This window comes from Wolffia australiana, chromosome 4 (genome assembly GCF_029677425.1).
Source record: "Wolffia australiana isolate 7733 chromosome 4, ASM2967742v1".
Lineage (NCBI taxonomy): Eukaryota > Viridiplantae > Streptophyta > Magnoliopsida > Alismatales > Araceae > Wolffia > Wolffia australiana.
The window spans coordinates 13,600,524-13,612,500 of record NC_135838.1 but is presented as its reverse complement, the minus strand read 5'-3'; the positions used below and the strand labels follow the sequence as shown (position 1 = coordinate 13,612,500).

At 40.6% G+C, this 11,977-nt stretch overlaps 3 protein-coding genes across 5 annotated transcripts in view; 2 read left to right on the top strand and 1 right to left on the bottom strand.

Moving 5' to 3' along the window:
• The window catches only part of LOC144702023 (uncharacterized), a 7,877-nt gene extending 722 nt beyond the window's left edge, over positions 1-7,155 (bottom strand). Inside the window, exons 1-12 of one of the 2 annotated variants that reach the window (XM_078573884.1) lie at positions 7,007-7,155; positions 6,593-6,926; positions 4,676-4,865; positions 4,541-4,590; positions 3,364-3,456; positions 3,205-3,293; positions 2,980-3,058; positions 2,706-2,788; positions 2,379-2,457; positions 1,623-2,304; positions 1,472-1,546; positions 933-1,407 (exon numbers count right to left, since the gene is read on the bottom strand). In XM_078573884.1, coding sequence (XP_078430010.1) covers positions 933-1,407; positions 1,472-1,546; positions 1,623-2,304; positions 2,379-2,457; positions 2,706-2,788; positions 2,980-3,058; positions 3,205-3,293; positions 3,364-3,456; positions 4,541-4,590; positions 4,676-4,865; positions 6,593-6,926; positions 7,007-7,038 — 2,261 coding nt within the window. In that variant the 5' untranslated portion in view covers positions 7,039-7,155. The remainder of the gene's footprint in view (positions 1-932; positions 1,408-1,471; positions 1,547-1,622; positions 2,305-2,378; positions 2,458-2,705; positions 2,789-2,979; positions 3,059-3,204; positions 3,294-3,363; positions 3,457-4,540; positions 4,591-4,675; positions 4,866-6,592; positions 6,927-7,006) is intronic. The other variant, XM_078573885.1, reaches the window with a different exon arrangement.
• Positions 7,156-7,346: 191 nt separating this feature from the next.
• NRPB11 (DNA-directed RNA polymerase, RBP11-like protein) lies at positions 7,347-9,628 on the top strand. The gene is made up of 4 exons (XM_078573887.1): positions 7,347-7,533; positions 7,641-7,719; positions 7,865-7,960; positions 9,443-9,628. The coding sequence occupies exons 1-4, from the start codon at positions 7,391-7,393 to the stop codon at positions 9,476-9,478; spliced, it is 354 nt and encodes a 117-aa protein (XP_078430013.1). The 5' UTR covers positions 7,347-7,390; the 3' UTR covers positions 9,479-9,628.
• Positions 9,629-9,696: 68 nt separating this feature from the next.
• LOC144702024 (zinc finger AN1 and C2H2 domain-containing stress-associated protein 13-like) lies at positions 9,697-11,777 on the top strand. 2 transcript variants are annotated; one of them, XR_013581167.1, is made up of 3 exons: positions 9,697-9,945; positions 10,681-11,494; positions 11,598-11,777. XR_013581167.1 is itself a non-coding variant. In XM_078573886.1 (2 exons), exons 1-2 carry the CDS (start codon positions 9,847-9,849, stop codon positions 11,341-11,343), a joined length of 762 nt encoding a protein of 253 aa, XP_078430012.1. In that variant the 5' UTR covers positions 9,697-9,846; the 3' UTR covers positions 11,344-11,777. The 2 variants fall into 2 exon arrangements, 1 of the variants encoding a protein (XP_078430012.1); XM_078573886.1 differs by having other exon boundaries at positions 10,681-11,777.
• Positions 11,778-11,977: the final 200 nt, after the last annotated feature.

The following is an 11,977-nucleotide window of genomic DNA, read 5'->3' as shown; positions in this document are numbered from 1 at the left end:
CAGAGGCCATGGGGCAGTGGATTCATCAAAAATAAACATCCATCAAAACCATCATAAACAGGATATATACATAAAGGGAGAGAGAAAGAGAGATCAGAATAGAAGACGTGGGAAAAGATGATGATGATGATGATGATTGCAAGAGAAAAACAGACAAAACATGAAAGACGCCAGGGCACAGGATAGACTCGCCAAGAATAAACATGCATCACGAAAAGTACAAATGCAAATAGAGAGGGTCAGAATCGAAGACACGGATGATGTTGATGATAATGGCGATCGCAGGAGGAACACGGACAAACACATGATCGAGACCAGAGGACAGAGTAAGCATGCATCATAAACAGAATTATATACATATAGACATATATCAGAATAGAAGAGATGGGAGATGATGATGACGATGATTGTGAGAAAAAACAGTCAAATACAAGATAAGGGCTGGGAACAGGGAAGACTCTCTGGGAATAAGCATCCAGTATAAACAGAGTTTTAAATACACATCTACATTTATAGAGAGATATAGAGAGATCAGAATAGATGCCATAGGCAATGGTGAAGATAATCATGAGTGTAAGAGAAAAACAGAAATACAAGATAGAGGCCTGGGAACAGAGTAACTTATCAAGAATAAACATCTATCATAAACAGATTTGTATACAAAGAGAGATCTAGAGAGATCAGAATAGAAGACATAGGTAACGATAATGACGATGATGATGATGATGATCATCATCATCATCATTATTGGAAGAGAAAGACAGAAATATATGATAAGGCAAGGAACATCCATCATAAACAGAATGATATATACATATATATGTGTGTGTAGAGAGAGAGATCAGAATTGAAGATATGGACGTTGATGATAAAGATTTCGAGAGAAAAACAGACAAATACATGAGATGAACCAAGGGACTGAGCCGACTCACCAAGAATCTCCAGACTGAAGACGAACTTCGACTCGCTTTCCAACGGCTCCCTTTCCCAGCTTCTGCAATATCCAGTTGGCATCCATGGCTTCTTCAGCCAAACCCTCTGATGCAGAAGCCTTTCCAACCTCGTCCCGCAGAGAACCCAACCTCTCCGTCCGATCGGCCGGCCTCTTCCTCTTTGACCGCTGCTTCTTCACCAACGGTGTATCCTCCCCTTGAGAAGCCCAAGAGCTCCGGTTCTCTGCATACAAGTTCTTGAACTTGAGCTTCAGCAATGGCTTGGACCCTTTTGACGGGCTTCGACTCTGATCTGGCGCGTCGGCACTCAGGTTTGCCAGCGACTCGTCGCCTGCTGAGTCACCTCGTCTCCAGGAAATGCTGCTCCTCTCTGTCAACGCAGGCTCCTGAGCTTCAGAAACGACAACCTTCTCGTCTTTCTTCAGCATCGTTTCCCTCTCTCTGTGCTTAGTCCCTGCAACAAGAAGAGTTCATACATTTATAGGTTGATTAAAAAATAAAAGAGGTAAAAGCATCACCTTTTCTGTCAGCAAGCTGATCCAGGGCATTAGATTCAGTTTCGCCCAGCTTTCTTTGACTTGACGCCTCATTTCCTGCTACCGTTATCAGGGAATCAAGAAGACTCCTACTTGACCATGAAATCGGGAGAATTTGGAGTTAGAAAAATACCGTTGGTGGCGGACGGATCATTCGGTCTGGGACAGCTTGAAGCTTCGGATATGGGGGAGTTGGTAAGATTCTTGCTTCTGGAACCAAAATGTATGACTAATTTGGGCCCCTTCACTGGTTCACTCTTGGGTTCAACTTTAACAGAACGTTCTGTTGTCGGTTGAGATTTACTGTTGTCGTGATTGCTGTTTGTTACAGAATCCTGCTTGATTCTTTGATTTTCCTTGCCTTGTTCCTCTGCAGGAGACTTTTCTTTGGCTCGTCCCAAACTGATGGTCAGGTGAAGAGGGTGCTTTTCTTGATCTTTCTTCCTCTCTTGCACATCCTCCACTGGTTTGACTTCATTACTGTCCTCAGATTTATGGACAATCTTTAACTGGTAGGTTTTCTTCTTCGAATTCTTCTTACTTGATGATGAGATCTTGGCCGTCTTCTTACTTTGTTCTTTAACATTATCCGTCAGTTTTTCTGTCAAGCCCTTCACGGAAAACTTTAGCGACCTTCCAAGATTGCTTTTCATTGCCACCTGTCCACTTTCTTCGTCGTCAGAAAAAGGAGAGATGGAGAATATGTCCTCCTGGTAAGGCAATCCTGCCACAGCCCTCAAGTTACTAATTAGATCCTTGTCAGCTTTATCTCTTCTCCTCCAAAGCTCTTGAATTGCATCATCGATATCCTTGACCTGGAAAAACGATTCAGGTTATACAATTAAGGTAAGCCAGATGTCACAATCTAAGAAAATTATTCGAGAGAAACCTGGTAACAATCTCCACGACATGCAGCACATTTATAGTGAAGATTGCCATCTGTTTGGAACTGTTGATATTTTTCCTCACTACAAGAACCAGTAATATAAGAACACCAATGAGTCATAACATAAAGTAAAGAAAAAAGAATTGGGAAATTTGTGTCAAGAAAGTAACAAATATGAACATCATAATCACTTTATTCTTTTAAGAAAATCATAATCACTGTATGTACTTATTTTTTTCTTAAAACGCACGGAGTACCAATAATATGCTAGGCGATACCATACTTTAAAAGGTTACGCCTTTACTTTGACAGAGAATCATAAGGACAAACCTGATTCCATCACACGAACAATGGACCCAGCGCTGGCAAATGTCACAGCACACCATTGGCGTTGACTCAGAATCTCTGTAAACCTAAAAGTTCAAAACACGAACCTGAGCTATTAAAGAATAAAATCAAAAGGCACAAACAGAAAAAAATTCATGGTTCTGACTACACACGAAAAATAGACCTAGGCTCACTAAATTTAAAATGACGAATCAAAACTAGCACATCAATTGAAACTTCCATGTTACAAATTTTTAGTCAAAAATTTGTTACTTACCTTCAAACAGACGGGACAGTAGTTACCCTTCACAAATAACCTCCCACATGCGTCACAACATGTGTAAGACAAGAACCACCTGCATCCATCCAATGAACAGAATTTATTCCCAAAATAAAGAAAACCTTACGAAAGGGGAAAACTGATGTAGAAACGAAAAGAAGAAAAAGTTAATAAAGCTCCTAAGCAACGGCAAGAAGTTAATAAAAAGGTAAATAAAACTACCTAGTACTTGGCCCGCTGCCAGGAACAGAAGATCCACAGCTGTGACATTTAGTATGTTTTGGGCACAAGTAAGGGCCACGGCTTACATTCTACACAGTAGGAACTACGTTAGAGGTGTATGCGTATTTGAAGACATGAGGCACCAGTCCGCCAGCCTACCTTATGTGGCGGCTGCTGGCAGTAGCAATGGTACGCTGCATCACACCTTTTACAGTACATGAGCTTGCTGGGATCACCCACTTTCTTACAAACCTGAGATTATATTAGAATTCCAGGCATAAATAAAACGGGGAAAAAAACCAAACAAGGATATTTCAACGAAAGAAGTTTATCCGCTAAAGAGAACTCAAATGATTTCTACGTATAATTATATTTTAAGATTTTCATATTTCTTGAAAATACCATCCCAGGGTAAATAGACTCCAACACAGACAACGCAGCAACTACTTCCGATGTGAATAATACAATGTCAGAAACTAACAAAACGAGTAATTGTTTATAAAAGTGGTCATTCATCATATTTCTACAACGATGGCCATGAAACCAAAACAAAGAATGTAATCCACACAGCTACTGTAACATTCCAAGTGTAGCTCAGCTTTGACCCCAGAATAAAGAATAAAGTTCTTTGATTACTTGGTATTATCGTGGATTAGGAAAATAAACAAAGATCACCTCATCTCAGCCCACAACTTTTCACGGCCCTTTCTTTACGGAGGGTCAGCAGTATTACTAAAAGAAAATTCTCATAATCTTTTATCAGTTATCATCCCGCTGACAATATTGTAAATCAATTTACCCAGTGAAAACCTCATATACAACAGAATTATATGCTTCTCAGGCATGCACACTTCTACAAAGAAAAATATCAAAGAGTTTGAATGATTAACTTATCGATTAACCGAACGTTTAAGAAAACAGCCAAGCACAGAATTCTTGGTACCCAAATTGATAGCCAATTATAAACAAAGTAAAAAACAGCGAGAAAAAATTTACCCCACCGTTAGAAATATTCTGAAATAATTTTAATTCCGTACCAGTAATCTATGATCGTGGTTGGAAATTATCCTCATTCATTACACGAGCCAACCGAGTATGCCCATATACGATAATAAAAGAAAAGCAAAGAAACCTAAAAGAAATAGCGCCACTCAGTCCCCATCCAGTTGTGCAACAACTGTTGTCCACTCAACCCGACGAAAGAAAAATTGTGTAGAACGAGGCAACAGGCTTAAAATAGAATAAGTTAAATAATTTAACTTCTCTTTCCGACACAGAAAAAAGAAACAATAATCCAACCCGCGTTAAACTTTTAAAGCAAAATAGGAAAGCTTACCTCACAACTTCGGCAGTGGGAGCAAACCCAAGAACTCCAATGAAATAGATCTGCCATAATAACTCGATATATGAGAACCAAAATCAAGATTTTTCGACAAATATTACAGCAAAACTCCATCAGACTTGAAAGAACCTCTATTCTCCGCCCAGTTTTTTACACAGCTTCTATGATACTTTCTGTTGCAAATTTTACACGGAAGCATTTTCATGGCTCTTTCGCTTCCCTCATTTTCACCAGAAAGACATATTCGACATATGGCCTTGACAACCGAAGCTCCTTGTTCTTCGCCAGCTCCATCACCAATTGCTTCTAAGCCTCCATCCTGCCACAAAATTGTTCAACTTGGATCGACAACAAACTAAATGATATGGAATAAAACATAGATTTATGTGACAATAACAGTGAGAAACCCCAGTAGGTTTGAAGCGTGAGAAAAAATCTCAACTAAGCCATACATCATCTTCAGTTTTGCACCACCTTAATAAGCATCATAAAAATCACTTCGTCCACCATATAGTTCATAAATAAAAATCGCATTTATACAGATAAAGAGTAGATCATTCGCAAACTCAGTTTTAAGTGTCATAGATAACTTATCAAGAAGTCGCTTTCATTTCAGCCTTCCGAGCAGAAATTACAGTCAAAATTTAAAAAACCCTAGAAGATTCTTTCCAAAGATTGATTTTTAAGGATGATCCATAGGATTCTGATAAATAGATCAATCCGATAAAACCAGAGGAAACCTAAATAACTAAAATAACATGTACTTAGCCAAAAGTTAACCACTCTGGGTACAGGTGGAAGTAGGCTTTTTCATTTCAACGACCACGGATGATCTCTTTGAATTTAAGCAAATACATACATTATATACGTAGGACGAAAAGTGCGAAAGCAACCCGCTTCGGACTTGGAAAGAATGAGAAAACCCGGTCGAGGTGGAAGTACACAAAAAAAAACCCTCCGCCTTAACAAGCCAACTGAAAGATAAGGGCAAACTTAACCGAGAGACAGACCATAAATAGAATAAAAATGACGCGAATGTTAATTTAATTACATACCACATGAACAGATTCAATAGATGGACTAATGTAGGTTAAATTCTAGTCCGAATGTTTTCATGGAAATAATATCCATCACATGACGAGTATGCACAAAAATCGATGTAGCCCGAGGAACATTAAAAAAAAATGTACAAACAAAAATATCTAGATATCAAAGAGATAATCAAAGTACGTAAAATAAATTAGAAAACGCATGATAAATCAATTTTACCGGAGTTAAGTCACAATTCTCACTAATACGACGCAAAAAATTACATTAAACCGTCAAGCAACAATAGGAGCAACAATTATGTCGACAAAACGAAGGCCAACATCCAAAACCCAAGTAAAATCACCACTAATTCGAGATATAAATGAAAGAAAAAACAATGGTGAAAATGGAAGGTTCAAACAAATTTGCAACGAGCAACATTGGCCGGCAACAAATGAAGTCATAATGCCCATTAATCATAAGACACAACATATTACATCAAACCGTCAAGCAACAATTATATCGACAAAACAGAGGCAAACATCTAAAACCCAAGTAAGATCACCGTTAATTCAAGCCACGAACAGAGAAGAAATAATGGCGAAAATGAATAATCCAATAAATTTGCTGCTAGCAACATTCCCCGGCAAACAAACGAACTCACAACCCGACTACTAATAAGGCGCAACATATTACATCAAACCGTCAAGCAACAATCATATCGACAAAACAGAGGCAAACATCCAAAAACCCAAGTAAAATCACCGCTAATTCAAGCCACGAACAGAGAGAAGAAACAATGACGAAAATGAATGTTCCAACAAATTTGCTGCGAGCAACATTCCCCGGCAACAAACGAACTCACAATCCCCGCCACTAATAAGGCACAACAAATCACATCAAACGGCCAAGCAACAATCGGAACAAACAATCAAACCCACGACTAATCCGACCCAAAAACGAAGAAAGAAAAACAACCGGAGCGGACCAATTTCCCAAGATCGAAGAAGATCTAACCACGGTTTCCCCGGCCTCCAATCTCCTGAAATAATCCTCCGCGGCGACCGACGCCTCGGCCGCCTGCTTCTGCAGAGCAGCCCTCTTGGACTGCGAAGCGGCAGCGTACTCCCCATCGCCTCCGCCAACCACTTCCACGGGCGCCACCGCCCCCACCGGTGGCGCCATTCTCGGCACTAGAACCTGCACAGTCCCCCCCCCATCTCCAGCCCTTACCCACCATGGATCCCTCAAAAACTCCTCCACCCTCGCCACCTCCTCCAAGAACCGCCGCTTCCCCTTCTCCCCTCGCAATCTCCCCGAAAATCCGAGCTCGCAATTGCAGATTCGCTCGCTGCATTCACACAATCCGCAGAGTAAAACAAGCAACCCGCTGCCCGCGAGAAGCGAAAGAGAGCGAGAGATTGAACAAACCAAGTGATCGGGCACGCTACGTGGAAGGCCATTTCTATCAATTCCGCCGCGCGCTGATCCGATTTCAAAAAAAAAATTAAAAATGTTAATCCCGCGGAGACAAAATCTATCGTTTGAGATTATACTCGCCCGAGCGAAGGCGAAGAAGCCCTCGACGGGTAGAAAAAGGGCGTCGGGGAAGAACAAAACTGATTCCCGTGCTCCGCTTGCTTAACCGGTGACCGCACCCCCTTCTTCATTAAACCCTCTAAACCGTAGTTAATTTAGTGTAATTCTGAATAAGTCCCCGTTAAGTAAGATTACTTAATAAATAATATGATCTAAGTTCTATTTGGTGGTTTTCTTTATTTGTGTTTGTTCGACGAGGCGGGAGAGGGAGGAGCGATGAATGCCCCCGATCGATACGAGAGATTCGTCGTTCCCGAGGGAACGAAGAAGGTGTCGTACGAGAGGGATACGAAGATCATCAACGCGGCGTCTTTCACCGTGGAGCGCGAGGATCACACCATTGGGAATATTGTCCGCATGTCTGTGAATAGTTTTCTTGGATTTTGCTTTCGTAATCGCTTTTTTTTTTATCTGAAAACTCGTCGTTGTTGTTTGTTTTTTATTTTTGTTTTTTTGGTGGTACTAGGCAGCTGCACAGGGATCCGAATGTTCTGTTTGCGGGGTACAAGCTTCCTCACCCACTGCAGTACAAGATTATTGTTAGGGTACGCGATTCTCTGAGGGGAAAAATGTTCTTTAGAGAAAATACGTTGTTGAACAGAGTATTTTCTAGTTTTTGGCTGAATTGGGGGTCTCGCCGAGCCCTAAATTACGCAATAACATGTTTTTCCTCGTTGTTTGTTCTTGCAGATTCACACAACGAGCCAGTCCTCCCCAATGCAGGCCTATAATCAAGCCATCAACGATCTCGACAAGGAGTTGGACTATCTGAAAAATGCTTTTGAGGTGAGCTTAATGCTCTAATCGACTCTTCATCTGTTATGTCCGCGTCTATTGTTCTAAGTTTCTGATGAATCCTAGAGGACTAGAAGGGTTGAAATTTTAGATTTATTAGTTGGATAGTAGAATGTGGATCAAATGGTAGAGATCAAAAGAGGTGATTGCGATGCTCTCTTCAGGAATCCAAAATATCAGTTTAGTTCTTCTGATGATCGCAAAAAGGGAGGACCAGGGATGGAAATTTAGTTTGTTTGTGGTGATAATCTTTTTATCACCCTTTGGATACAAATTATACTACTCTTTCTCGGCTATCATATCATTGTTCTTGTTTGGGGCCCCCTGAAAAACTGTATGGGTGCCTTCTAAGTATAACCCGCAGAGAAAACTTGAAATTGAAGTCCTGGAGTAAAAGCCTCGATCTTTGTAGGGTGTACTCAATTGTTCTTATGAGAGAATTTATTTTTAATTTTCGTGATTATTTGAGGATTTTTTCATTTGTTTCCAGAATATCCGTCGTCTCGCTGCGGTCTCCATACCATTATATTTCGTTGAAATGTCCTTCACTTCTTGAATGCCCCTCATTTCGGGGACAACCTTATATTTAACTGAAATGGCATTCTTTTGGCTGTCACTTGCATGAATTTTTGTAATTATCAAAATTTTCAGTGTCAATTATGGGGGTTTATTTTGAGGGTTTTCATTTATTTTCCGGAATATCCCTCAACTCGCCGGTATCTCCGTATATCGTTATATTTAATTGAAAGGAATGTTTTTTGGGTGTCACTGGCTTGAAATTTTTGAAGTACCAAAATTTTCAGTGTAAATTTGGGGGTTTATTTTGAGGGTTTACATTTATTTAGGTAATATCCCTCAGCTCGTTGCAGTCTCCATACATTAAATTTTAATTGCAATGGCAGTTTTTCGCGTGTCAATTTGCATAAATTTTTTTTAATATGAAAATTTTCAGAGTAAATGTATGGGTTTATTTTGAGATTATTTCATATATTTCGGGAATATCCCTCCTCTCGATGTGATCTCCATACGATTAAATTCAATTTAAATGGTAGTTTTTTGGGTGTCCCTTGCCTTAAAATTTTGAAAGATAAGAATTTTCAGTGCAAATTTCGGGGTTCATTTTGTGGGTTTTTCATTTATTTCGGGAATATTCCTCGTCTCGCTGCGGTCTACATACTATTGTATTTAATTGAAATGGCTCTTTTTTGGGTGTCAATTACATGAATTTTTTTTAAATATCAAAATTTTCAGTGTTAACTACGGGGTTTATTTTGAAAAGTTTTCATTTATTTATGGAATATCATTCCTCTTGCTGCGGTCTCCGTTTCATTACATGTAATCGAAATGATATCCTGTTGGTCGTCACTTGTATCATATTTTTAGAGATTCAAGCGCTATTTGATAATCAAAGTGTTAACATGCTTCGACTTTTCGAGAGCTTAAAGTTTTTAAACATATTTTCTCCTTGTGCAGAACGAGAAAGCCAGGTTTCAGGCAGGGAAATACTGAGCCGTGGGAGGGACCAGGAGGAAAGAATAGCTCATGGAGGTTGTTTAATGAAATTTTCCGGAACTTACTGGGTCCTCTTAGGCCCATTTTGAATAGCCCGAAATATTTAAAAAACACAGGATTTAATGAAATTATATTAAGTTTCTGGAATCTTCTCTTCAAAGTTCAAATTCATTTTCTTACTTTCCAAGTTTCCACGGACCTTGGGGAATAAATACTGTTCGGCATGACATTCCGCGTCAACGCCGCGTCCTCGGGCGGAGATTGGAGGGTTGAAAGCTGCGATTTTCTGCGTGGAAGGGAAGATTTGTCTTGGAGAAATCGCTGTTGATCGGATTGGAACGCCGGATCTCGTATCGTTTGCTTGGATGGGAACGCCGGAATTTCCAGATCTCGGCAGGCATTGTAGCGTGGCGGATTGCCGGCAGATCGATTTCTTGCCTTTTACCTGCGATTGCTGCGGTCAGGTTGGATCCCTGCTCAATCTCCATTTAATTCGTGCGCTTCTGCCCCCTGGATGATTGAGTTATCCGTGTTTCAATCTTCCTTTCGCGGATTTTGGTGGATTTTTTAATCTGTCGGGATCTGCCTTCTGATCATCGAGGTTTTTTCTGTTTCCTTTTATTTTGTGTCGCCTCGCTAGAATTTCTAGCGTGTTTTGTCCTCGTTAAATCGTTGCGTGGTTGTATGAGCTCCTGACTTTCCGCTTCCATAGAGAATACGATCGAAGAGACCAAAGTTATTTTAATCTTGGGAAATTTCGATGAAGATTATTGCGCAGTTATCGTTTCAATCTGTCGAAAAATCGCGCTGTTGGTTCCATAGAGCTCCTGAAGCTTTCATCATTTAATTGACGAGTTTTTTCGGTGAATTGTACTTTCGATTATCGTGCGTAGAGTCCCCTAATTTTCGGAAAAAACAACGATGTTTGCTATTAAATTAAAATATTTAGATTCGAGTCTATAACTTTAATCTTCGATTATTTCATCTGCATCATGAGAAGAAAAAGAACTAACAATGGACGAGATTGGTAGTATCAAAGTACCCTTCGTCTTCAAGATTGCAATATGTAAACAGCCACATACAACACACTTTCTGGCATGCGCATGATGCAATGCTGCTTATTATCAATCCCAGAAACCATGAAGAGCTTCCATCAACTTTTGATCAATTCTTTCACTCATTAATTAAACCTTTGGCAGGTTCTATGCTTGGAACACAGAAGCTACAGTCGGCATTCATGCCCAAAAACCAACCTTCAGGGCGTGACCGTCATAATTTGCCCCCTCTGCGCGTCGTCAATCCGCTTGCTTCCCAACGAAGACCCAAACGCGACATGGCAAGCCCATGCCAACACCAGCTGTGATCCATCCAATTACCAGAAAGCATCAAAGAAGAAGAAGTGCCCAGTTCCCCATTGCAAGGAGACACTGGTCTTCTCCAACACTATCAGATGCAGAGACTGCGGCCGAGAACATTGCCTGAAGCATCGATTCGGGCCCGATCACAAATGCCCAGGCCCGAAACCTCAGGACTCGAGATCGTCCTTCTTTCAACGGCGGGTCAACGCGCCGAGCGGTGGGTCAACCGCTGGGTCAACGTGGTCTGGATTCTTCAGTGGAGGCCTGGCGAGGTTGACCAACGCGACTTCGCAGGCCCTGCAAAAGGCCAAGGACACGACAGCCAATCGGAGCAGTCCAATTGGCCGCTCAGGATCGGCGAAGCAAGCGGAGTCTGCTCCTCGGGTCGGTTCTCGTTTGAATCAGGAGGTGGATATATGTCCCAAGTGTGGCAAGGAATTTGCTGACCCGGTTTCTCTGGTTATGCATGTGGAGAGAGACCATGGTGGGACTTCAAGGGCATGATGACATTCTAGATATATATATATATATCAAAGTTGCGAAAGGCCCGGCCTTCGATTTTCGGAAGAGATGGAGCAGAAATGAAAGTTTACTTATTCTGGTGCTGACAGCCTTATATTTTTGGGTCTCTCTTCAGGGGCAGCCGACTAATCCGGTCAGTTCTTGTTTTACCCTTTTATTTATTCTTATACGCAGTGCTGGTGATTCATTTTTCCTCTTAATCTACAAGTTGAAGAAAAAGTATTTCTGATCAACAGAATAGACTTTTATGGAGCAGAGAAAAAACCCTTGATCATGCATGTGGGCATCTGCATTTCTATCAATTGATAGTGTTGCATCTTTCAGAAAAAATCAATTGATAGTGTTGTTGATTATCATGTTTCAGCTCACTCACCTATGTTTTTCTTGCTTAATAAACGCCCTAGAATGTTCCTAAAGTCGTACGTTTGACAAAGTCAGCAATCATTCAACTATACATTATGTTTGTTGAATTGCTGAAACCTGACGATGAGCAAGTCTTGCTTTAATCAAAATCTTTCAGTTGCGTAAATTGTCGAGAAATTAGTCATGGCTTGAAGAAACCCAACACTGCCTAAATACTGGCTCAATCTGAAATAGGTTAATGACCTTGATGTGT